General features: G+C 34.5%; 2 protein-coding genes across 2 annotated transcripts in view; one reads left to right on the top strand and one right to left on the bottom strand.

Annotated features, from left to right (window-relative positions):
* The window catches only part of LOC147067301 (serine/threonine-protein kinase 32A), a 286,899-nt gene extending 284,614 nt beyond the window's left edge, over window positions 1–2,285 (top strand). Inside the window, exon 11 of the mRNA XM_085953722.1 lies at window positions 36–2,285. Within this exon, the coding sequence (XP_085809848.1) occupies window positions 36–956 (921 nt within the window). The 3' untranslated portion in view covers window positions 957–2,285. The remainder of the gene's footprint in view (window positions 1–35) is intronic.
* A 7,094-nt stretch (window positions 2,286–9,379) lies between these two features.
* Window positions 9,380–27,267, bottom strand: part of lost (methenyltetrahydrofolate synthase domain-containing protein lost) — a 33,337-nt gene continuing 15,449 nt past the window's right edge. The window contains exons 6-19 of the mRNA XM_085955000.1: window positions 27,022–27,215; window positions 16,968–17,136; window positions 16,716–16,812; window positions 16,385–16,586; window positions 15,601–15,758; window positions 14,897–14,983; window positions 14,515–14,603; window positions 13,702–13,895; window positions 13,379–13,490; window positions 13,128–13,215; window positions 12,299–12,399; window positions 12,051–12,140; window positions 11,798–11,848; window positions 9,380–11,347 (exon numbers count right to left, since the gene is read on the bottom strand). Coding sequence (XP_085811126.1) covers window positions 11,165–11,347; window positions 11,798–11,848; window positions 12,051–12,140; window positions 12,299–12,399; window positions 13,128–13,215; window positions 13,379–13,490; window positions 13,702–13,895; window positions 14,515–14,603; window positions 14,897–14,983; window positions 15,601–15,758; window positions 16,385–16,586; window positions 16,716–16,812; window positions 16,968–17,136; window positions 27,022–27,215 — 1,815 coding nt within the window. The 3' untranslated portion in view covers window positions 9,380–11,164. The remainder of the gene's footprint in view (window positions 11,348–11,797; window positions 11,849–12,050; window positions 12,141–12,298; window positions 12,400–13,127; window positions 13,216–13,378; window positions 13,491–13,701; window positions 13,896–14,514; window positions 14,604–14,896; window positions 14,984–15,600; window positions 15,759–16,384; window positions 16,587–16,715; window positions 16,813–16,967; window positions 17,137–27,021; window positions 27,216–27,267) is intronic.

The raw sequence follows: 27,267 nt of genomic DNA, 5'->3' as shown, positions 1-27,267 counted from the left end.
TATAGCTTTTAATTGAGAGATTATTTATTTTTCAGGATTCACAAAATTCACCAACTCTTGAACCATCTACCCCTAACATTATCCCAGAATTCATCACCTACAACCGTTATATCGAACTGGAAAAGCGTGAAAGGGAACGAATAAAAAAGGAAAGAGAAATAAAAGAAGAGGAATGGGAAAAAGAACTAGCGACAGCTATGGGTGAAAATATCAACTTAAGCGTAGAAGATGGTACTGCAACCACAATGGAAAATAGTGCAAGCAAAAATGTACATAGAACCCAGGACGGCTGTGACATTTTAGTGAATACAAATAATTTATATAGTGGGTTTGCAAAAGTTCACGAGGAAGGCGGTAAATTTAGTTATGATAAAATAGTAAAAGAACCTCCGATAAATAATGAAAAGTGTAATTCGTTAGTTAAAAATAAAAAGTATAAGTCTAGAAAATTGACAGGCAGTGTTGATGAATCGCCAGTGAAGTATTCCGATTGTGAAATCGATGATTTAGGATGCAGCAGTAAAGATTCAAGTAAGAGTGATAAAACTAAATTTAGCAGTGAAAGTGACTTTATGAACATCAAAAAGAAATCTGGAAAGATAGGATTCGAAAGGGGCATCTTGAGTTTCAAAGAAAAATGTTCTTCGAATCGATGGAATAAAAATTTTGCACGAGCAAACAGCTTGAAGGTTTCAAATGTGGGAAAAGACGAAGACGCGGCAGATGAAGAAGGAAATACATCAGAAAATGCGGGAAATTTTCCAGATTTTAGTGATAATGTAAAGAGCAGGATAGCACATTCGCCGAAATTAAAGAATTTGAAGACTTCAACAGATAGCCAGAGGAATACTACATTCATGGCAGATGCAAGTTATCAAAAAACCAAAAATGAAGTAATCAAAAATTATCAGGCATCTTTATGTTCGTCTTTAAAAAATGACAATGTAGAAAGTTGAATAAGACAGAAAATATTTTGTCAATTGTCAAGAGTGAATTAATTAATTTTGAAGATATAAATTTGACTCGGAATAGTAAAAGCTCTTGAAACTGAAACATGTGTAAGTCTAGTTGAAACTTTATAATTTGAGCCATTTAAAAAGGGCCTTAAGATATGTATAATTTAAGAAAATATTTGGTATCAATTATTATTATATTGAATAAAAATGCTTCTTTCGATTGCTGAACATGTTTCATAAACGATGAATAAAATATAATCTATGCTTTAAATGATTGATAAGCTTTATAACTTTTTTTGTTAGCTTCGTCAGCAGTTTTCGTTAATCAAACTTACATAATATTGTAGATCATTATTATTTGTATTGTTTTATAATAATAAATTGCTTTATGTATTTGCATGCTATTGTTACTACCAACTTGTGAAGATATTATAATGGTTTTTGGAAATGAATAATAGGTACATAACCAATATTAATTGTTATTAAAAGGCTTGATCTATAAATGTAAATAAATAAAAATACTCCTTATGTATAAAGTCGACATAAAATCTGTAGGGTATAAAATTTTAAAGACTGTTTTAAAGCCTTGCTTATGGTTTTGCATTGTTATCAGTAATTAATTATCTTCACTGAAAATTAAGCCTCAATAAACAGGCTAAAAGTTACATGACGTTTTTTACTTTAAATACATTCTAACCCAGTGTTTCGCAACCGGTGGTCTGCGGGCTTTGCCTAGGGTGTCCGCGATTTGCCTAGTCAAATTATTAAAATGTAGAAAAAATGGTTAAAATAAATATTTATTAAATTATGTAGGTATATAGTTTTTTTTGATTCTTACAATATTGCAACAATTGTTACGAAGCCTGACTCGTGTTTTTCAAAGGACGGATGTTTACCATTGAAATGTATTTCAATGCGGACAGGACTGAAAAAAGCGTGTTGCTCTAACCCAGTGTGCGACAGATAGTCTGCAATACTGATTTTTTATATTTACTTAAAACTAAAGAAAACAATTTTTGTTAGTATGCGTGTAAATTTTGCGGCAGACTTTTTATATAAATTATCATATCATGAGATTTGAAAGGTTATTAGTTTGTTAGTGATATTCATTTTTCATTAAAATATTTTTAGTTGCTCATTGTATAATATTACGAGGGTGGGTCAATAAGTCCTTAGAAAAGCCGACAGGTGGCGCGACTAGTACTGTAAGCGGTTTGTTTTCATGCAGCGGCACTACCGATTCAGTATGCTGCGAAGTTTCAATCAGATTGGTCGGGTTGTTGTGTGTTTCTCGTACATTTAAAAAAAAAATTTGCTTGTGGAAAATGGAAAAATGGAAAATGGAGAAAATTGAGTTTAGATCTGTTATTAAACATTTTAATATAAAAGGGTTAACAGCAAAGGAAATAAAAAATGAGTTGGATTTAGTTCACGGCATATCTGCTCCTTCACTTGAAACTATTTATAACTGGTTAAATGAATTTAAACGTGGTCGTACATCAACAAAGGATGAACCACGCTCAGGACGTCCTGTAGAGGTGACTACACCAGAAATGATCAATAAAATCCACGATATGGTGTTAAGTGACCGAAGATTAAAGTTGAGTGAGATAATTGAGGTTCCAGGGATCTCAAAAGGTAGCGTCATTTCTATTTTACATGACAAATTGGGCATGAAAAATATTTCTGCAAGATGGGTGCCGCGTTTGCTCACAGTCGACAATAAACGCAATAGGGTGGTGGCCTCTAAAGCCCTGTTGTCGCTCATGCAACGCAATCCGGATGATTTTTTTCATCGCTTTGTGACTGTGGATGAAACATGGATACACCACTATACTCCCGAGACGAAAGAACAGTCAAAGCAGTGGATTGCGAAGGCAAACCATGTCCAAAGAAGGCGAAAACCGTAAAATCAGCTGGTAAGGTTATGGCTACTGTATTTTGGGATGCACGTGAAATTATTTTCGTTGACTATTTGGAAAAAGGAAAAACAATAACAGGGGATTATTATGCATCTTTATTGGACCAGCTAAAAAACAAAATTGAAGAAAAACGGCCTCATTTAAACAGGAAAAAAATCCTCTTTCATCAGGACAATGCCCGTGTTCACACATGTTTACGATCAATGGCTTAAATTGAAGAATTGAAGTTCGAATTGGTCGACCACCCACCGTATTCGCCAGATTTAGCCCCCAGTGACTTTTTCCTTTTCCCAAACTTAAAAAAATGGCTAAGTGGACAACGTTTTTTTTCAAATGAAGAAGTCATCGATCGGACAAATGCTTATTTTGAGGACCTTCCGAAAACTTATTTTTCTGACGGTTTAAAAAAAATTGAGAAACGTCTTACCAAGTGTATTGAGCTCCAAGGAAATTATGTTGAGAAATAAAAAAAAAATACAAAAATAAAAACTGTTTTAATGCTTTTTTCTAAGGAATTATTGACCCACCCTCGTATTATAAGTGGTGGTAAGTTACAAATTATTCGTATGTTATAAAAAATGTATCTTTTATAAATTTGCAATTTAATATTTACAGTGATTTTTGGTTGTCAAATGCTTCAAAAAGATTGTGGTTTTGATTTTAATTTGGAAATTCAGAGGTAATGTTCTGTGCGTTAGAAATTTTATAATATTATTGTCAACAACATTATATGTGTTTTTATTTCATTATAAAATTGATTCTTCTGTCTTTTTTCCTTAAAAGAAGGTCTATCACCTTTTAGTTGCTCTCGACAGCTGTCGCGCAACAGACCCACTGTACCCGACAACGTTCGCAACATGAAAAAATATTGCCAGAGCGGCAGTACAGACGAAGCTCCTAGCTGCGAGCCCCGCTCCTCGCGCGCTTCCTTCGCCCATTCGAGCATATTCCATCGTAAATGGTACTGCATATAATCACGCGAGCGTCACTTTTCTGATATTAGTATTGCGGTGTATGATAATTATTGGATGTATTGGTGTGCGGGCGAGCTTAACAGGCTTAAATAATATTGATATTTTCATATAAAATACATAAATTTATGTATTGTATAATATTACATTTTTCTCAATTTGCTTGAGGGTGCTGCAGTTCCGCAGCGTATATGGACGAGCCGCCACTGGTTAAACCCACAAAAAAATAATCGCAAGCTCTACATGAATGTAATTTTTCAATTGTGTAATCATCATTTTTGGTACCGATGCATAATATAACTAAGACTAATTAATGTCTTTACAAATTGCATAATATTTAAAAGCCTTGTATGGTGGATCACTGACCTTTTTGGATAATCATGTGCAAATAATTTACATACCATATTTAATTTTTGTTATTAAAATTTGAGGAAAAAGGTTATATTATATCGACCGTGTTTAGGAAAAAGGGCGTAACCCACACAGAAAAAATTTTACCGGAGGCAAAAAACGTTTTTAGAACGATTTTGATTCAATATTAATAAAAAAAAATAGGCATAAACATTGGGTGCATGATGGTTGATGATTTGGTGTAATATCTTTTCGATCTACTAATAACATTAAAATTGAGGGTAAATGCTTTTTTCCCTAAATTAAAACTTAATTAAAGCTCAATTAAAACCTGAATTTAGATAATAAATCGGCATTTGCGGCTTACTCCCTTTTTACAGAACGTGTATTTAGTTGTATACATTGTTAATATCTAATTAAAGCACTTTTAGAAAAATCGAGGGTTACGCCCTTTTTCCTAAACACAGGGGGGGTCTGCGAAGCTTCATACACATTTTAAGGGGTCCACGATACCGAAAAGGTTGCGGAACACTGCATGGTTGACTTAATTTGTACTTTGTTTCACACTTTAATATGATTTAAGGATGATACCAATAAAAATTATCAAATTATTCATTTTCATACCTACTGATTTTTGATAAGACAGCTAAGAGCGTGATGCAGAACCGTTGATGTTAAGCAGCCGTTCTAACTAGAAACACACATTACATGTCATGTTCTTTCGCTCTTCCACTTAAGCGTTCTAATAAGAATTATATAGGTACTTATGTTTGTCTCACTGAACTTCGGTCGTCGAAATAGGTCCCTTAAAGTTAGGCACATATCTAAGGGACATGCATGCTAAAGGTCGGTTCGGATTAGTCGAGTAGCGTGTAATTTGATAACTAAACCTGTATGAACAAACAAATTTAGTCGAGTAACTTAGTAAAATCATTTAGTCGGGTCAATCCATTTTGCTCTATTTTTCGGTCGAGTAGTGACCCTTCCACCTCTCACTAAATACTAAACAAACCATAAGACAAGTCTGAACACGTTATCTTTAGTCAAGTTCATTAGTTGTCGTAGAATTTCTTCCTCCAATTCTTCTAATATAGCCAATTATAAGAAGTTATTAACTTATTTATTTTTTCAATATACATAATTAATTTGAACACTTTGAATCATGTTCATCGCACGGCTTCAAACCTGCTGGGTGTCATATTTTTATTAAAAAAAAAGATTTTTCTATTGGTTATATATTACTCAGAAGTGTTCTTAAATTATATATGTTCAATTAAAAGAATGTTACATTCTTAAATCTTGTGAATTATTTGATTAAAAAAAATACTTATTTATTTTATTTTTGCTTTGGCTCTGTTCTTTCTGACATGTCAATTTAGTGGTAACTAAATCTATCGCCACTCGACTGATCCAAACCGGCCTTCAGTATGGTTTTGCATCGCGCTCTATGGACTAAGGGCCAACATTTTTTGGCGATAAACTGAAGAGCTTCATGTATTATATTATAATGATAAAGATTCATTAATGGTAAGTGTTCTACTAACCATCAAACATGAGATTTAAGTATTAGATATATCTAGAGACAGAATCACGAGACATGCAATTAAACATGATGTAGAAAAATAAAAAGTATTTTACAATATAAAAAACATGTCCAGTAGTCATTTCGAGGTTTCAATGTGAGGAGAGCAATAATAAGATTTCAATTTAATCTAGAGATCAAAATATTTGAGTGATTTATACACAAAATTAATTTAGTAGCCTATTATTTAACCAGTTTGTTTAGTTTGGAGAAAAAAACATCCATATCCGTTTTTTACAGATTCAATATATTAGCAAATGGGATCTTTTGCCATCAAAATGTTTTTGCAATTGTTTCAAATGTCTCATTTTTCTTGATCCATGTTTCCTGTTCTTGATAGTAAAAGTATTCATTTTCCATTACTGTGAGAATGAGTAGGTACCTATTTAAATAGACATTTTTAAGGTAGGTACACAAGTTTTACCAAATTGTAACAATCCCCTGGTATAAAAATGTGCCATGTCTTAATATTGCCATAATTATAATAATAACACTTAAAATTGTCCAATGCTTACGGGCCACACAAAATTGTGTTTTTGCTAATTACTTTTCAAATGCAAATTAACACGTTAATTACAAAATTAATTAAAAGGGCCCGTAAGCATTGTGTTAATAAATCCATTATCTAAATTTAAATGACTCATTTTAGTTCTCGCTATCAACGTTCCCTCTAATTTTTCTCTTGTGTGTGCGGATCATCAACGCATCTAACCGGTGAATTTATGCCCCCCACCCTTCCACAAACACACCCATACAATTTTTCATTAAAACTTATATTTTTAAGGTATTTATTAATATCAGTGATTTTATATAATAATTACACAAACCAAGATAATTTTTGAAGAAAATAAAAAAAATTGGAGATAAAGAAAACAAAGTATTCGTTGATTAAATATAATATTAAAATACTAAACTTGCAGAACTTTTTTTTATATTTATATTTAATCTATAGATATATTTGTATGTTAGGTTGTTTTTGATTATTTTCACTTTTACCGTTTAAAAATATTGTAAGAACTGTGATGATTTCACATCCTTATTGTATATATATATCTCATACTATGAGACTCTACTGACAATGTTTCTTGCAAGTTGAAACATGTCAAAGACTAAGAAATGTAGAGGACCCGGCACATAGGTGGTCATTGATAAACACTAAAATACGTATTTTCATTAATAAAGTAAAATGTTATTCGGATGTGCACGAGAACCTAATAGCCATTTTCCAATAATATTGTAATCCCCACCACTAATTACTTAAAAATGTCAAAGTAGTGAATAATAATAACAATTTGGATACTACTGTGTTCTTTCCAAAAGTCAAGTTAGACGTGTAAACTTTGCAACCAGTGTGAAATACATACGAGCAACTGTCACGTGCGACAGCAACAGGTCTCGAGAATAAGCACCAAGCAACGGAATTGAATGACTTGTGAGGATGAGCTACCTTGCTGCGCGCATCCAAGAGCGTCACACACCACTACTTCTCTTGGAGCTGTTATAGTGTAGTATTATTAGTCCTGTCGTGGTAACAGCAAGCTTTAGAGCATTATCACACAGGCAACTTTAATAACAGGCAATCGAGCTGTCAAGAAAGGCTCACCACTTTATATGCTCCCATGAGTCACATTAGTCCCAGTGACGACTGCTAACAAAATATTGCTGCGATTGTCGGTGACCATAGTCGCCCGTGTGACTTTGGCTCTTAGTTTATTGCACAATTTCATGTCTATAAAAAAAAACTAAACTATTTGTTGAGCTGCCTAGAAATTAAATTGTAAATATCTTATTAGCATGTAGTAAGAACATGATTTTATTACTCAATTGACCAATAAATTTTTGTTATTAGTTTTATGTACCTACCTACATATTTAAAGATTAATAAAGTACTTGATAACTGAACTAAGAATTTTAATAACTAATAGAATGCCAAAGAAGATCAATGAACGTCCAGATTTCCACCTGATACTATACAAGAAAAGGCTGACATTTTTGACAAACTTAGGTAAAGCGTCAAGCTACTTTACGAGCTCTTTGTTGGCGAATTTAAAAGCGGGCGATTTGATGATGACAAACAAAACTTTCCATTTGTTGAGATGCCACAAACCAGTGACTATTTTGACAGAACGTAGTTCGTTTTTTTACCAGGAGGTTGCTACTACGCTCTACTGCGCAGACGCAGTACGCCGGCGTGTAGTGTGTGAAGTTGACCGGCTTTCAACTTTTCTCGGTAGAGTGTTTACAACCTGCCTGTTAGGTTGTTCGATGATGACACTGGGCGACTTTACAGGCAGATTGTAAATTCGCCAACAAACAGCTCGTAAAGTAAGGTTGGGAAGTTACAGTTTACTAGTTCTTATAATAATACTCATGAAAAATGTTGATATTAGGGTATGTTTTAACATTTTTTTGAAACCAATTGAATAAATAGCTGTCGACAGATGTCTGGATGGTATAATATTCAATTTGTATATTTATGCCTAAAACTTGAAAGCCAATCGCTTAATTAAGGGGGCAGAATGGATTAGATGTATGTACTTTTAATTAAAAGACAGTAAATTTCATGTAAGTTACCATTTTATTTCAGAAAAATACAGGTTTGTAAGTAAGAGATGAAAATTTAAGGATAGGTTAATAATTTCCATACTCGATAGAATTACGCCAAACAATGTTTAGAAAATGATATACAAAAATAAAAAGATAATATTTCTGTTAGTAATATTTAATGATAATATTTTATGTTTTTCAATAAAACAACAATAATAATATAACTTACAATATTATTTTAGGATAGGTATAGCAGTCTTTGTTATTTTAGTTTTTAATACTTCTAAATAGCTTTTGAAAATATTTTTAAAAAATTTACATAGTTCTAGTTTTAATAAATTATTTTAATACTTTTTACTATTTTTTTAAGTATCACATGATGTTGAAAGCAATGCAAATGACCGGCTCATATTGAATCTATAGATAAAATTTGTGAAATAAATGACATTTTATTTTTATGAAGGAGTTAAATAAGTAGTTCAATTTTATTGTTAATTAACCAAGATTCAATGGAACCATAGTTAATTAGTCATATATTTTCAGATTATTAATGAATTCATAAATAATGTCGGAAAATATTTATATACACAAGAGCCGCTTACACTAAATTATTTTTTTTAAATAAATTATTTAAAATTTATCGACATATTAAAATAAAAAAATATTGAAATATAAATAAATGACATTATATTGGAAATGCAATCTAAATAGTATGTTTGTTATGAGATTTCAATTATATTGTAGAGCCATTTAATATTAACCTAAAAATATTTAATGGATATGAACTTAAATAATATCACTTTAATAACATTGCACAGTCTAATATAGGCTACCAGACAGTTTTAATCTTTACGATAAAACTATCCAAAAGACTTTGCTTTGTATAAAATGAATATAATTATTAACTAATATTATATTTTTTATAATATTAAATAAGTTAAATGTACAATTCAAATAATTTTCAACTACTTTCAATAGATTGAAACCACACATATTATGTGGTATATAAACCAATATACTTGTGCGCTTTGTTTTAATTAAATTTTCTTTGGCCCTATTGTATTATAAATGATTCAACTGTAAAAATAATAAAAAAAATACTTGTAGTACTTATGCATTTCATATAAAATAACGATAAACATAATACAGGTTCAAAATTACTTTGTATATTATTAAGTATTGTACTACTAATGGCACAAATACATAAGTATTTGATTATTATGTTATATGTTTAATTAATCTAAATGCAGATGGGAATAAGAAATAACAAAGAACACCATACCCTATAATGTTGTGTAAAAATGCATTTATGACATCTGCAACTGATTCAATGTAAACAATCCTACATTAATCGATGATTAAGAATTTGTATGACTCTAATAATTAATATGTATATGAAAATGATGAATTATTTTCTACGATATATTTTCTTACAACCCAACGAGTAAGATAAACTAACACAGCCATAAATGCATCTTTTGACAATAATCTTATACTATTAAAGTGAGAATTATATCACATTTAACATGTAATTAATAAAAGTTATACAATAATATAATTATTACCATATGAAGCAAAGAAATGGTACTTTTTTTAGAATTGGATTTATAAAGAAACCACATCAAACTCAAATAAGACAGCACTGAAAGAAAATCACAATTCAAATTTAAAAATTGCCACATCAATAAAAATATGTATATTATTTTCGATCATTTATTTGAAAATAAAATGAATGCTATTTATAAGAATTATGGAATGAAATCTTTGAATTCCACAATAATGGAATCCAGAATTCAAGATGCGATAGATTTTCATGACACAGTCAAACGTCTCTTATGCTACGGAATCTACAAGTTTAATTCTAAAAATGTAACCAGAAGAGAGTTCCGTGGCAATTTTCGAAAGGTACCGGCCTAAAAAGAATTGTGAGATCGATCACTGCCACTCCGTACACGATAATAATAAAAACTAAATAAAATTAAATCGAGCCTCTCGTAATCAAGAAAATCGTAAACAATAAAATCTGCGCGCACACGTCACAAATATTATTCGGCGGCCCGGTGGAAAACTAAATTAACATTGGAATGGAAAAAATAGTCATGCATGTTATTGTCGGGAACTCGAATGAAGCTGTCATCCTCGCGCTTGCGGTAACGTAAACTGAGACCAGCGTACCAAAAAAATTGCATCAAACGCAAATGTAATAATTGAAAGCAATTAATGTTAAATGTGAGAACTAAATAATTACTTTCGTTATCAATATTATTAATTTCAACCAAATCCGTGATTATTTCGCAAAGCAGTTGCTAAATTTAGTAAAACAGATGTTCACGAAATACTTCTGCTCGCTAAGACACCTGACTAATAATATATCGCCTCTCAGTTTGATGAGATTAGTTTTTACCGTAAATAAAGATTATTTATGGAATGCAAAATAATATTACTCAATCAAAGAAATCAATAGCAGTTTATAAAAAATGCATTCATGAAGTTTGAAAAAGCTCTAATTTAAAAAAAATGCTACAATGACATTTTTAATATAACTACATACAACTGTCAAAAAGAAAAATGCTGTACGAATGAGCGTACTGAGGTTATACGAAAGCAATAATTCCATGTTGTATTAAATCAAAAAGTGCATTTGTATTGAAGTCATCAATGATGTTTCTGACCATATTATACATAACATAATATGTATTGTTTACAGAAAAAAATAATTGGAACAAAGTTATTGCCTACAAATAGGAATATATTGCGCAAGTCAGGTCCAACTGCTCAGCTAATAAGTAATGTTAGGCACGGAAAGGATAAAAAGGTAATTGCAATATAAATATGTTAAACGGCTGTCTCGTCGGCCGTCTCAATCCTGGTGAGCGGAGGCTTTCTCAACTGCACCAACAGCTTATTGGGCAATGGAGGCTCCGAAGACGAATCCTGGTTCGGGTCCGACGGATAGATGGTCAAGTTGGCCAGTGACTCCAGAATTGCATCCGGGTTCAATTCACAGTCACCTTCTCCCTGTTAGAAATTGTTACATTGAATGTTTTTAATATAATACTAGCTGGCAATACTATTCCCCATGGAAGCATTTAATTTGGCGTGGTACAAGATTTGCTATAATAAAGTTAGTACATAAAGTGGAAATTTCTAACTTAATATTATCGTATTATATCATCATTAATAAATAATTTGTAAACAGGTTAATACTATTTAGCTTGTCCACTCAAACTCAAGTTTTCCTCAGTCTCAATACCCTCGGAAAACGAGGCCCCTGTTTATAACTATGTATTATGATGAATAAGTTGTAATTCACCAAATTAAACGAGTGGACATTTTCAATACCAAGAAACATGTAAAGTGTCAAGAGCATTCCCTTATCTTATTTTTTCTATTGTAATTATATCTTTTAATATAAATAATCTGTCTGTTATTGAGGATATTTAAGTAACAAATAAAATAAAATATTACCGTCTGCACAACCGGCTTGGCAAAATGGAGGTAGCAGAATCCTTTAAAGCCCTGAAAATTAAAAATTAACAATGTTGTAACCAGTCAATAAGTTCCTATTGAATGTGAAGCTAATCATATCTGTAGCAGAGCTGTTGGAAGACTGACTTGTTTAATGATTCGGTTCCATGCAATAATAGATCGGAACCCCGATCGGAAATCAGAAAATATTAGGATAGTTTTACTAGAATTCTCATGGAAATATTGGACTAACCTTCCAAGTGATCAGATTCGGCTTGACGCTGCGTTCTTGTAAAGCCGACCTCAAGTCTCGTATGCGAACATTTCTTTCAATATTCGTGACCTAAAAGAAGACGATTGAAAAATATATTAGACGAGGGAAGTCAGTCATATGGAATGTGAAATTTACACTAAATGAAAATTATCAAAAAAAAACTACTAAAGTAAATACATACTTTGTATTTAGTTGATATTTAAAATAAGATAAACGAGAAAATTTACCTTTATTGAGAAGTCCACTTGCATTTTAGGTTTGCGGAATTGGGGACGGCGCTTGACTCGGCTGGTAGTGTCAGGAGAAATATTTCCACCGCTCTCCTCGCCTAAATAAAATATATTGTAAGGCTTTTAGGTGGAAATGACAAAGATACTGCTGTCTTTAGCAACGACATAGCTTTGTGAACAAGAACTTTCTTATAAATTTGAACAAAGTGCAACAATCACTAGGACCTCGAAGACAGCATTGCTCTGATATAGATGTAGTTTTAATCACAACTGAAACGCCACTTTTCCAGTTGCAGTTCATGCTTCAGCAGTTGCTTCAGTTCTTCAATCCTATCTGTGACTGGCCTTTTCTGATTATTTGACAATGAACTTTAAATTAAACTCTTCTACTAAACCACTAGAATTGTGTGAATGGACCAAATTTGTAGATCTAGCTGTGTAGAAAGAGTAACTTAAATATCCGTATAAGGCAAGAATATGTTGATTAATCTAAAAACATCAATTCTCAGGGCAGCTACATATTTGTACATTTGGCTTTGTGTTTTATCCCCATAAGCTCTACATAAATAAACAGTATTAATATGACGTGTTAATTAAATATGTAAGCCAAACACTTAAATAACCATATGTATTTATTGCCTTGGGAGTGTACCACATACACTAATCTACTCGCTTCTATCTTAAGCACTCTGTTCACACTATCCCAAAATGTTTACATTATGCTAATAACAGGATTGTACGCACTCTACACTACTCATCACTAGCATAATGTAAACCGTACTTATATGGTGATGAAATAATAAACCTAAGTATGATATGTACATACCTTTATCATTGGTTGATCTTCGCTGACGACCATATCGCCTTCTGTTGTTTGGCTTACCACCATGATCTCCCGATTCAGCCTCACCCATCTGAAAAAAATAGTGTTACAATTTAGTTTCAATCCAGCAATATTACAGAATTGCATAGCAACTCGAAATAAATTATAATCTACAGATCTTTTTGAAAAAGCAAAAAAATGTTGAGTTTAAACAATACCTATAAAAGTCAATTGTAAATTCAACATGTCCTTACATCATTTTGTTCGCTCTCGCTGTGATTGGTGGATCTCCTGAAGTGGTCTCTGCGTTTGACACGGCTCTTCTCATCAGGATCAACCTCTTTCAATTCGCAAGGCTTGCCCGCTCTAAAAAGTATTTTTAAGAAAATCACAATATGATTTTAAAGAGTATAACACATTATGTACTTCGGAAGCCATTGTTTACATGAATTGAATTCTATATTTTCATATTCACAAATTACATCAAATAATATAAGGATATTTAGTAGACAACTGATATGCACGTTGACATTAAATATAGGAAAATGTATGAATTATAAGCACAAATAAGTCTTACAGAATTTCTTTATCTCTTAATTCAATGACACATGGCATTGACTTCAGCCTGCGTTCTGTGAGGAGACCCCACACAAGTCCTGCTGTGGGCTTCTTGTGGGCGCATTGGGTATCTATCACTTGCGTCGGAGTGAGGATCCAATCTATGGGTATGTCATGCTCAAGAAATAGATCTGTCGGAAGCGTCTCGAATACCTTAAATTGGAGATTAAATATTCATAAATTAAAAAAGCTATAAACACAACATAAAAATTCAATTAACAGTATGTCCAATGCCCATAATATGCATAGAATGTCGACGTTACATAAATCTAACCGACAATGAAAGCTGCGTATGAGTGGACACGGAATGATAAGACACCAAAACTCTGACTAACATCCATCGTCCGACCGACAGCTATTATTGCAAATGCAATTTATTCATTCCTTTTAGGTTAGTATTATCATTGACTATTGGTAATCAATACAATATTGCTTTGTCGAGAAAAATATATAAAATTTCACTATTCAAATATAATTGCTGTCATTTTCCTTCAGTGTTGGCGCTAGCAGCAGCCTGGCTTCGTTAACAGCACAAACTAACCCGTGTGCACAATGTGTTCGCCACTAAGTCACTATTTATCAGAATATCTTCAGACTAGTGTTTACACTGACTTATTACAAGCAATACATACACATACGGTCCTAAAAATAACAATTTTTATGTTTATTTTCATGATTCATTGAATGAAATTAATAATGGTTATAACAAATCATTTTTGTAACTATTTGTATTGTCAAATGATGCACCAATGTGGACGACATGAATTTTTACCTGATAATCATGGACTGTCGTGATGATTGGAGTATCAGGTGAAATAGCCTTCATGTGGGATAATACTCCATAGCAAAGATCCATGTATCCTATAATAAAAAAATACATTATAGATGTATCTACAAAATATTGAATTCAGTAGATAAATTATACATATGTAATACACAAAATATATTGCAGGTAAATTAAAATCAAAATGGTACTATGTCCTACATCCGCTAATGTTTATTAGTATGCCATCTTCTTCGCAGACAAACCGACATGAACACAGTGAGGACGATATCCATAATTTATATTTAAAAAAAATTGTATCGTCACTGTCGGAATATTTCAGTCAATAATTTTATGATGTGCCAAAATGTTAATTGAAAAATGATATTACCATTTCCTTTTCCAATACGATAGCCTTCTTTGGATACTGCCACTGATCCAACAATCAACAAATCAATTTTGAACTCATCATTCAAATCTGAAAGAAAATCAAAGCATATTACATATTATGGATCAGTCGAAGAAAACAAAAATTCAAACAGTGACAATTAAATTAAAAATATTCGATACGATCTTTCAATGGGAATGCAGATTTAAAATATTGGAAGTTTGCTAATGAATAAATGAATTAACAATTAAACAGATCTGATGTATGCTTTCACAATTTCCTGTACTTGGAAATATTTCAGTACCAAAAATTAAATTCAAATTAGGATATCTTGTTTTAAAAAAAGATGAACAAACTGTGGTAACATTTATATTATATTTAAACAGTTAAACAATCCACGACGGCCACACGGCTTAAGCGTCGGCCTATAGTGTCATGGGTCCCAGGTTCAAATCCTGGGTCTGCCATGTAGACGTCATATTGTTTTTCAATTTGTGTATGAGTCAGAGTATGGACCTAATAGGTTGAGCAAGTGACTGACATCCATTTCTCGTAAAAACAAAATCTGTTAATACAAACCTCCACTCTGTGTAGGCCCATATGATCGTATTAGGATTGGACATGGTCGAAAATAATATGAATGACCTCTACTTGAGTTAAATATAATTGAGGTGCCAATGATGAAATTATAGAGATAAAATAATCACCTAAAGCTTTTCCGTAACGTTCCAAGCCCTGTCGGGTAATTACATCTTTAAGGGCGGGCTTATCGTCTCCTTCAGGCACATCAATTCTCAGCACAATATCATTTATTAACCTCGGTAGAAGCACATACAGTTTTTTGCCTTCTTCCAGACAAGCCATCCTGAAAAAAATAATTCAATACAGATTATTATTTTAACTGAATAAGGAATGTCAGTGTCTTTCTTGATCTTAAATTAAATGCGTAAGAGTCTAAAGTGGTGATTTTACTTATGTGATGTGAATTGAATGTGTATATATTCAAATGAGACTATTTTACTTGTGCAATAATCTCTCTTCCATAACAACACTGAACATGGAATATTTCTATAAGCGTTTGTTGTAACACTACCATACCATGCACTGCTGAAAATATCAATTAAATAAGTATATCCTTAATGAATTGCTAATTCGAAAAACACTACTTAATAAATAAAACAGTGAAGTGTTGTTTGAAACAATTTAACATAACATTGGGATGGTGATAAATGTAGAACCATATAAATTGGCGAACAGCATAATTTAGAACTATATTTAATATCTTTTTAGATGGTAATAAATTGCATGAACTGTGAATGAGTAACCCTAGTAACAGTAATTGTGAATATGTTTTATGATAAATATCTGAAGAGTTAAAAATTCTAACATTGAACCACCATCAGTTATTTGATGACCAACATACACTGGTCTATCAGGAGACTAGTATGATGAAGTATTCGAATTATGGATCGGGCTTTTGTGTAATCTTACCTAAAGGATTCATGGGTCATATCCTTATTGACGAGAATGCTTGTGGCATTCTTGAAGACATCCATCTGCTTGAGAAGCTGTGCTGCATCTTCAGTGCCCTTGTAAGTGGGGATGCAGCTATAGTAAACTCTCGGCACCAGGGTGACACGATTGCGCTGCAGGAGTTGCCACGCTTTATTGCGGAAAGATCTCTTTGTTATGACTGCAAATGAGTAAGGATTCCAGTTACTCACCACACATAATTTAAAAGATCATGAAATTTATGTTATGTTTAGAATTACAACATAAATATTATAATGAAAGCAAATACGGAAATTAAAATTCTATTCACCTCCATCATCCGATTGTCTGTGGAACCGATGATATCTCTTTGGATAACTTCTTGTCGGTTTACGATTTGTTTGGCCACCATTTTCACCTTCTGCCGTCTGCAAAATAAAATTTAAAAAAAAGTTTAATGAGGACATCATAGAAAACCCATTTTTCTATACATTAAACTTTATAAACCCATGCCTCTGAATATCAGTCATATTATGTTCATCTTAACAAACCCCAATATAAATAAATGAAAAATTGCGCAAACCTCATATCGTTCACTCTCACTGTGGGTCCCGTTGGTTTGGGGTCCATTGGCGCCTCCTGACCTGCGGTAACGAGGATTACGTCTTCCTTTGAAAAATCGTCGACCAGAGTTCTCACGGCCTGTTTCCACATCGGACTCCACTTCTTTCAGCGTGCAAACATTACCACTTCTGAAAATTTTAAGCTCGGTAAAAATAAGAAAGTATGAGAAAAATTTCTTGTGCGAAAATTGCTGCACATGAATGACATTTTATTGATACGTGATTCGAATACATATTATTGTAAAATTCTTTATACCTCGGATTTATCTCGTCAGAAATGAAAATTATCAATTCACACACATAATTGCATTACACAGGTTCCTACATGTTTTTTTTTTTTTTTTTTTTTGATTTTACCGAGGCTTTGACTGCGACTCGCTGTCATATCGCCTCTTCTCTTCTAGAAGGGGATCCGTCGATCAGGTCCTCACTCCTATTCTGTTAAATAACTTTACAATTTTGCCTAACTCTTCCGTCTTACCCACCGCCAGGACACCCTTCAATTCGTCGACATTCTCATAGATATCTGCAATTCGCAGCTGTACTCTGTGAACTTCATATTTGGGGCATTGCAGTGCTATATGTACAATGTCCTCTAAAACATGACATTCATCGCAGAGCTGCGATTCGCTTCTTCCCATGAGGACATCAAATCTTTTGCCCATGGTGTGCCCTGTTCTTAGCCTCAGTATTAACTTAAGCTCATTCCTCGTCAAAGAAGACTCTACAAACCAGGGCACCTCTCGTGGTGTTGGTAGAATCGACTTGCTCCATTTCCCCTTTTCTAATGATGCCCTATGGTGAAAATCTATCCACATACTATGGCACATTTTCTTTATAGCCTCATTCCAGTCCAGGTTTTCTGGTATCCACTGATATGGTACCCCTGAATGGCCGGCTACCTTTGCCAGCTCATCTGCCCTTTCATTTCCCTCAATGCCCATGTGCGATGGGATCCATTGAAGGCATAGATCTCCTCCTCTATTTTTCTTGGCGTCGATCTGGTCAAGGATGTGGTATGCTATGGTTTTACTGTTATGTGAGCGAGTTGCTGCGGCAAGATGTTGTAAAGCGCTTTTAGAGTCTGTTAAAATGACAGCGGATTGCGCCGAGAAATCATCGCTTAAAGTGTATTTAATTGCTTCGTTTATCGCGATGAGTTCCGCCGTCATTATTGGTATTGCTGGGTTTAGCTTCCAGCTCTTGTTTATACCTACTTCTGGTATCACAAGAGCTGCTCCTGCTCTATTCTGATCTTTGGATCCATCTGTATAAAGGTGGCTCCATCCTGCGTACCTCTCTGTCAGCATTTTTTCGACACGCTCTCTTCCTTTATCGGATACTATGCTCCGTTTTGGTTTGTCTATTCCTTTGACCTCTAGTTGGATAACAGAGCTGAGGTCGTAGGTACCAACTGGCCTCCTCAGCGAATACATACCTAGGCATTTTGTATTTAATACCTCCCAACTTTCTGTGGCTTTTAGGATTCCTACCAGTAGAGGGAGCTTTCTTTTCTCATAATATGTATTGCTTTCAACAAGCTCGTATAGGAGTTTCACCTTTGCCAATATGGGGTTATCTATTATAGATTTCCACTTCATCCATGTCTTGGTAGCCAGTGCCCATCTCCTGACATTCAGTGGAGGTACGCTGAGTTCCGCTTGGAGCACGTGAATGGGTGTTGTCCTGATAAATCCTCCACATATTCTTAATGCTTTGGACTGGATGCGGTCTAGCCTCACCGAATTAGTTTCGGCGGCGGAGTGGTAAAACATGCTCCCGTAATCTAATCGGCTTCTAATGAGTGCCGTGTATAACCTTCTCATATGAATGGGGTGTACGCCCCACCCACCTCCCGCCAGTACTTTGAGTATGTTCAGAGGTTGTGTCAGGCTATTCGCGCAATGACTAATATGATGCTTCCACGTTAGTCTATAGTCCAGGTTCATACCTAAAAATTTATAAGTGTCTACTCTTTCTATTATAGTGCCGTCGATTTTTAAGTTAAGCTGGTTTTGTCTCTTGCCTCTGGTAAAAAGAACCACCTTAGTTTTGCTGGGAGCTACTTTGAGGCCTCACGTTTCCAATAATAATTTCATTTCGTCAAGACTCTTCTGCATTAACCTTTGACATTCATCTACTCTTTTTCCCGAACAAAAAAGTGCGAAATCATCTGCATATTGTACAATGTTGACCCTCGTCATTAACTTTAATATGTCAGTTGTAAGAATGTTGAATAGTAATGGGGACAGGGGGTCTCCTTGCGGAAGGCCTCTTGAGCATACCGTACTCTTCTTTTCATTATTAATGCACATGGTGATTTTTCTTTCATTTAAATACTGCTTAAGATATTTAGTGATCTTCCCACCGATTCCCCATTCATTCAACACCCTTCACACTTCTTTCACATGCACATTATTATACACATCCTGGATGTCCAGGAATGTTGTCAGGGTTACTTCGTTTTTGACCTGTGCTGCATTGATGTCTAGTACTAGGTTGCCTATGTTCTCCAGAGTCGACTTTTGCCTTCTGAATCCCGTAGTATTGTGATGAAATAGTTGTTTTTTCTCTGCAAACCATTCGATTCTTCTTGCAATCATCTGGTTGAACGTTTTGCACATGCATGATATGAGTGCAATTGGTCTGACTGACGACACTAGGGTAGGGTCTCGCCCTGGTTTTAAGATTGGGATAATCATCGTTTCCTTCCATTGCCTAGGGACTTTGCCGGTTTCCATGATTAAGTTGAATATCTCCACTAGTTTATTTTTTCCGATCTCTGGCAGCTGAGCGATCATGGAATATGAAACTTCGTCCATGCCGGGGGCAGTGTCTTTATTTTTGGTTACTGATCTTAGTTCCGCCACTGTAAGAATTTCATTCATTGTATCATTAGGATTATATGTTTCCTGTTCTGCGATTTCTTCCTTCATTTCGTCACTTTTACTTGCTAGTTGTTGAAGGAGGAGTGACGCCATGCTTTCATCCAGTTGATTATTGAATTTGTTTCCCGATTTGCCCTTCATCCAACTCATTTTTCTCCACATTTCTGAGTAGGAAGTTTCCGAGTTGACGGAGTCACAAAATGTTTTCCAACTTTCTCTTTTGGCTTTTAGGATTACTTTTCGAGTCGTGGCTTGCTTTTTCTTTAGTTCTAGGTAGTTTTCTGTGGAACTGATTTTTTTGAAGCGAGTATAGGCAAGCCTTCTCTCAGCGATTGCCTTTGATACTTCGGAGTTCCACCATGGTTTTGGTCTAAAGTTTGGGTGACTGCATACTTTGAGTCTCGGAATGCTTGAATTTGCCCCATTATTCAATATTGCCTCCAATTTATCATACTCTACTTGTGCATCTCTGGTAGGTTCTGTAAGTCTGTCTATGTCATTTGAGATTATTTTTCGATATTGTTCCCAGTTTGCTTTAGGGTAATTTCTTCTTGGGATGATTTCTGTTTGGCATTGATTTTCCACAAACTCGATGATAATGGGTAAGTGGTCACTGCCCATCGTATCGGAGTCTATTTTCCAATCGGTTTCCAGTACCAGCTCGTTGGAGATAAATGTTATATCCGGTGCCGCTCCTCTCTGATTTGGAGGGGCGACCCTGGTACTTTGTCCATTGTTAATCGCTACTAAGTCAGAGTCAAGGCATACGTCAGCGACATCCTCTCCTCTTGCGTCTCGAAGTATATGATCCCACATTGGGTGGTGTGCATTGAAATCTCCACCCATAATTGATCCCTCTCCCATTTGATCGAAGAGCCTGCTCCATGCGTTTTTCCGAATGGTAACATTGGGTTTACAATATATTGCTGTCACTGTTTTTAGTTTTTGTGTCCCTCTGATTTCGACTTGACATGCCTCCAGTTCAGTTGGAAGGCCTTGTAGGGTCTTTTCTTTAGACGCCAGTGTTTTATGCACCAGAATCGCTATTCCTCCGTAACCATCCCCTCTGTCTTTTCTATACATCGTGTAATCATTGAATTTCAGATAGTCTAATTCAGACCTCAGCCAAGTCTCTGAGATTAATGCTATTGAAATTTTTTTGTCTTATTAAGTAGAGTTCTATATCATCCTTTTTTTGCTTCATACTTCTGGCATTCCATTGTAAAATCCTAATTTGTTTTTTACTATCCATTTTGCTCCAGAACCTCTCCTAGAATTTCCTTTAAGTGTCCTTCTTTGAATTGTTTGCATACCCAGTCCACTGCTTTAATTATTAGTTGTTTAATGATCTGCTGCCAGTCTCCCCCTTTCAGCAAGACTTTCATAATTTCTCCCATCGCGTTAACCTCTGTCTTCCCCTTTGAATTTTTCTTATTTTTTGTAGGCTTTACGCCACTACCTGTAGCTATTATTGTTGAGCCTGAAGCTTCTACCACCGCTTCTTCTTTCTTTTTGATTTCCTTAGTTTTTTGAATTGTTTCGCTTTCATCTCTTCCTACGATTTTTTTTTGTTTTAATATGTCAGCATAGCTATTATTTAACATATTTTTTTTTGCTTCCTTGAAAGGTATGTTCATTTTTTTCATTGCTTCTTTGCAATTCTTTTCCTCTTGCCACTTTGGGCATTTTTGGCTGTTTGCCGCGTGGTTACCTTTGCAATTGATGCACGTAATTTCCTCATTTTTTTCGCAGGTTTTGTGGTTTTCACCACACTTAGGGCACGTTTCTACTGTACGTCCGCAATTGTTCGCGATATGCCCATATCGCCAGCATTTGTAGCATTGCATAACCCTGAATACATACGGTTCTACAGCAAAAGAGACTCCATATATGTAAATTGTTCTCGGCAATATTTTCTCCCCAAATTTAATACTGACTGACGAGGTCTTTGTCAGCTCTCCTGTATCACCTTTTCTTGTCAACCTCTTAATGTTGATTACTTTTGCATCACTTTTGATTTCCATTTGCAGTTCTTGGAGGTCCATATCAATATCGACTTTTCTTATTACTCCATAAGAGCAGGAGTCATTCTCTTTGGTCACAAAACCGAGATCTTTGAGTTCTCCAGCTTGTTTCACTTTATCTGCTTCTTTTTCGTCTTCTACTTGGATGTACGTCTTTAAATTTTTATTGTAAATTTTCTGTACTTTTACTCCTGCCTTATGCAGCATCTGCGCTATTTTTAATTTTAATGGAATTTTACTTCCCGTCGCTATCATGACGATGTTTTGGTTTCCCTTTGGAGTGACCCCAGAGTCTCTTCTGGGTTTTTTTCCAGAGGTCACCGTCTGCCATTCTTCTTCTTTTTCTCCAACCACTTCCTCTTCATCATCGTTTCTTTTCTTCTTCGATTTTTTGGTTTCATTCACTTCCATTGTGGTGTTTTCCATTTTATTGTTTTTGTCGTTCACGCGGTCTTGGAATTCGCGCAACAGTGTGAACAAAAAACAGTGTGGACAACCCCTCGCTTCACAGCGTTTGACGCACTCCTCGCACAAAGTGCACTATCCGTGCAACAATAAATATTTTTCACTTTTTCTCAAGCACTGGCACTGATTGTCAAAATCACATGGGACCACACATGTTGAGTTTATTGTCAAATTCATTTTCAAACAATATTATTTTTGTTGTATCCCGTATTTATAACCGTTCGCGACTAACCAGGCGAGTAGCGACACGAATACGCAAGCGAAGTTGTACAACCTCACTCCACCGCTGTTGGCTTCCGACTGTACATGTTTTTATAGACAAGTGTTTGCAAAACTAGAAATGCTTGATTACTGCGGATAAGAATGATATTCAAACAAATCGTCACACTGCACCAATCATGATGTAAACATTGTAAAGTATAAACCACCAACCAATTATTAATCTCACACCCCTATTATATTACAGTAAAACCTCGTTAGTAAGAACACTGATAATTCGAAATTCGCCATGATTCGAAATTTTCCCGAAAAAAAAGTCCCTTGAACATTATTTTCATATAAAACCATACTTTTAATTTGAATTTCATAATTTGATTTCCGAGTCCCTGGCATATAAAAATATTAAATAAATCGTAATAAAGTACACACTATTTCATGGGCCAGTCATTGAAAATTGTGACAGACTTTCCTTAAAACATCAAAAATTACTTATTTTATGATGGTAATAAAATTTTTATATTTTTCCCCCATATATTTCATAATTCATAATTCGAATTTTTTTTCAATTTTCGGTCCCATGGAATTCGTATTAACGAGGTTTTACTGTACCTCACTTACACTGAAAATTTATTGTGAAAAGAATAATAACACATTAAATGGAGAAAAGTGTGAAAAATAAAAGGGGCTTCATAACAAAAATGCCCCATCCATTACAGCACAGGTTCCCAACCTTTTTCGGGTGGCGACTCCTTTTTATAAAAGCCATGTGACCCGCGACCCCGATGGAATTGAAAAAGGTATTTTTAATAAGGTAATTAAAAAAACAACGAAAATAGTTATTTAAGTATAATTTTATTTTAAGTTATGTTTAATAATTAATTTAAAGTGATGGTTGAAATTGAATGTTATTAACCAGCCTCAAAATTCGCGGGTGAGTTTTTGTTAACGCCACCTCATTTCATTCTCAACATTTAATTAATTTCTTTCTTTTGTTTTTAAACAAAGAAGAGTTGAAAATCCACTCTCAAGAGTCAGCCGACAATAACAAATGCACGCAGGAATCACGTGATCGCTAAGGACAGGGCTGAATCGGAAGAAATAAACGTACACGCCAACCAACCTCCTGAATAACAAATCAATACTGCCCTGTTGATTAGTATGCGTAAATTCGTTCAGTGGTCATCTGGACGTTTTATTGCTTACCTTCTCAGAAATTCTCGGTTCTGTTTCGAATGAATTGCCTCATACAATAGATGCATTTCACCATTACTCCCAAACTCGCAACACATGTTTAAACCAACTGTGATAGAGTAGCGTACCTAGATTACACTTATTTTAAATTAAAAAAAATATATGAAATTATTCAAACTTCAAACACCTTTAAAAATAAAAATTGCATTATAGTGAATATTTTTTTAGTTGACTATATAGGTTGGCGACCCCACAGAAAACCCGAAGGGGGTCGCGACCCATAGTTTGGGAACCCGTGTATTACAGGGTCTGTCTGAGTTTTCTCATACATTTTATTTTATTCATTCGTAAACAGACAAATATAAAGGAAAGTGAAATAATAATAATGAATATTCCAAAAATCGAGTTTTGAGATATCACAAAAAACCACCAGAGCAGTTTTTTGTAATTAGAAGAAAAGACGTATTGAACTCCCTTGAATATTAATGAGCGAGTGAGTCGATTTATATTATTATTTTTTTAAAATATATATAATACTCCTAACGCTGCAGACACGCTGCACATTATGAGACATAGAGCTCCCTGCAGGCCTATTCTAACACACCATTGAACATCAAAAAAGAGCTAATTGTGATAAATAGATCACATTTATCACTTATGTATTCAGGCGGTTAATTATATTAACCCATTCCAGACAGAATTAATTTTTCAGGATCACTTAAAAAGGCACACTGATTACTAAAATTGATATAACTCATGTATTATTCATTCAATTCAAATAAATCTTTTAAATATTTATAGGTTTTGAATTTTTCTATTGAGTATTTACATTTTAAGTAAACTTTGTGTATAAGTGGAATGAAAAAAACATGTCAAATATAGTTTTTTGTGTTTTTTTAGCCTTTTTTTATACAAAATGACATAGATAAAAAGTCCATGATAGAAGTAAAAAATAAAAGGAAGATATATTAAAACTGGAACTAAATATAATACTCTTCAAGATATTTAGAAGATGGAGGGCCATTTTATGTTTTTTACTGTCTCAAACACCTCATACCTAGCGAACTGATCATTATTTTGACAAATTTAAATAAAAAAAGATTTTATAAATCAAATATTTCTAAAAAAATATAATGGACTATATAACTAACATCATAAAATGATAGCTACATATATTATTAAGTAATTTCAACATATGATTAATTTTTTTTGATTTGACAATCAAAATATGATTAATTTTTTTTGATTTTCATCATGTCCTGCGTCCTGTAACACCGGCGCCAAATTGGCGCCGATAGGGCGCGATGGGTTAAAGAGTCAACGGTCTGAACTGTCAAAAGGTGATGTCTTTATAACAGCATATTGCTTAGCCGTGCTACATTTGAGAACGAGCCAGAGTATGTCAATTTTACATATTTAGAATTGAGACGCAAGATCTGACGGTTTTGCTGCAATGACGACTAAGAAAATTGTAGGTTATGTCGATGTCTGACGTGTCAATACAAAATTCTTGTGTTCGGCTCATTACCAACTAGATGGCGCTAGTTCGGCTTTATGCACTTGGGTTCGGCATTACGGAAATATCCGAATTTGACCGACATGTCTACCAATCTAAATTTTCGCCGTATTATGATATTAGAGATAGCGGCCGATAACTGTATGGGTTATAGAATGCCTTCCATGCTAATTTTGATCAAATTGGTACCGGGCCGCCCAAGGAACATTAAATTATTTCCATTTTATTTACTGTAGTGTATTTCTCTCGGGTTTGTGTGACTTTCCATGGACGAAGAGGTTAACCGGGAGCTGAGAGACGTCACCTGAAGCCGCACCAATACCACGCATGCGCAAAATATCGTGATATCGGGGCGACAGGTGATATCTGGAGCTGAGCGGCTGCAAGCGGCAGTGGCGTTGTAGTGTTACTAAAGAGAAGGTGTGTATCGCTCATCTCTCTGTTCACCAGTAATTTCTCATGTTTAATTTGCTCTCATTTAGTGCTGCCATCGCGACTGGCCATTAGATATATGTAATTAACATGCTATTTAAATGTGGTAAGTTGTGGAAAATCGCTAAAGTATTTGAATTACGAGAGCCACTGCAAAGATTTCTCTCAGAAAAGAAGTCACCACTGGCAGCACATTTCAGTGACAGTGACTAACCTGTGACATATTCAGCCTGCTCAATGAACTCAATCTGTGCCTTCAGGGGAAAATGACAACTGTTTTCAAGTTGGCAGACAAAGTAGCTGCATTTAAAGCCAAACTGGAGTTGTGGGGTCAGCGTGTGAACAGAGGCATTTTGGACATGTTTCAGACATTAGCGGGGATTTTAGGCGAGACTGAGCCTGAGCATTCATTCTCCCAGTTGGTTCACTATCAACTGTCTTTGCTTTAAAAAGAGTTCGAGCTCTACTTCTCAACCACAAAAGATCCACGAACTGGTAAAGAATGGATCCGCAACCCATTTGTCAACAACTACTGGAGATTACAAATGACGGCGGCCTTAAAACTACGTTCGAGACAACAACTCTGCCGCTGTTCTGGATTAAAGTCATGGCGGAATACCCTGAGATTGCCACCACAGCACTTAAATCCCTATTGCCTTTTCCGACATACTATCTGTGTGAAGTGGGGTTTTCTGCAATGACAGCAACCAAAACAAAACAACGGAATAAACTGGACATAAGCAACACACTTCAGGTGTCATTGTCTCCTATTACCCCCAGATGGAACCGTCTTGTTGCAAAGAAACAAGCTCAGGGTTCTCATTGATTTATCGTTCTAGTAAGTTAAAAATGTTATAAAAATGTTATATCACTTTATATTCATTTTTTGGTGTAACTGCATTTTATTTTGAAGGCATGTTTAAATACAATTAAATTAAAATAATTAAATCAAAATAATCTAAAATATAAACAATCAACGTCCCCCCAACAGCGGGCCGCGTTAAATTATCAAACGTTGACCGGTCTGCGGTGATAAAAAGGTTGGGGACCACCGGTTAAGAAACTATGCTCTAGCATACAAAAAGGTAGGAACCCCTGCATTAAGGCATCTACAACGATACCGCCAGATGTTAATTGTAAGAATACATATTGTAGGATACTTCAAAATGAATTCTACTTACATAGCAACATGGACAATTTTTAATTCTTACTGATCTTATTGATCCATTTAGTTATCACACCCGAAAAATAAGTACAAAGCTTGTAGAGAATGACTCACTCGATATCCTTTTCCCTCAGTTGGGAAATCAGTGGATGTTGGCGGAGTCTCCTCTCAGAGAGCAGGTTCCAGAGGATTCCGGTGGGTCTTGGACTCACTGGTTTCTGCACATTTATTACTTGTGTCGGAGTCACAATCACGTCCACAGGAAAGTCGTGAGGACCCATCAACTCGGTAGGAATTGAATCTAAAATCTGATTAAAATTTATTTGTTAAAAAATAGACTTGTTTTCAAGTTTGCTTTAA

Source organism: Rhyacophila brunnea, unplaced genomic scaffold (genome assembly GCF_057557595.1).
Source record: "Rhyacophila brunnea isolate RB1 unplaced genomic scaffold, BYU_Rbru_1.0 scaffold_4, whole genome shotgun sequence".
Classification (NCBI taxonomy): Eukaryota; Metazoa; Arthropoda; class Insecta; order Trichoptera; family Rhyacophilidae; genus Rhyacophila; species Rhyacophila brunnea.
Note: the sequence above shows the minus strand (reverse complement) of the source record. Positions and strands in the feature narration are given on the sequence as shown.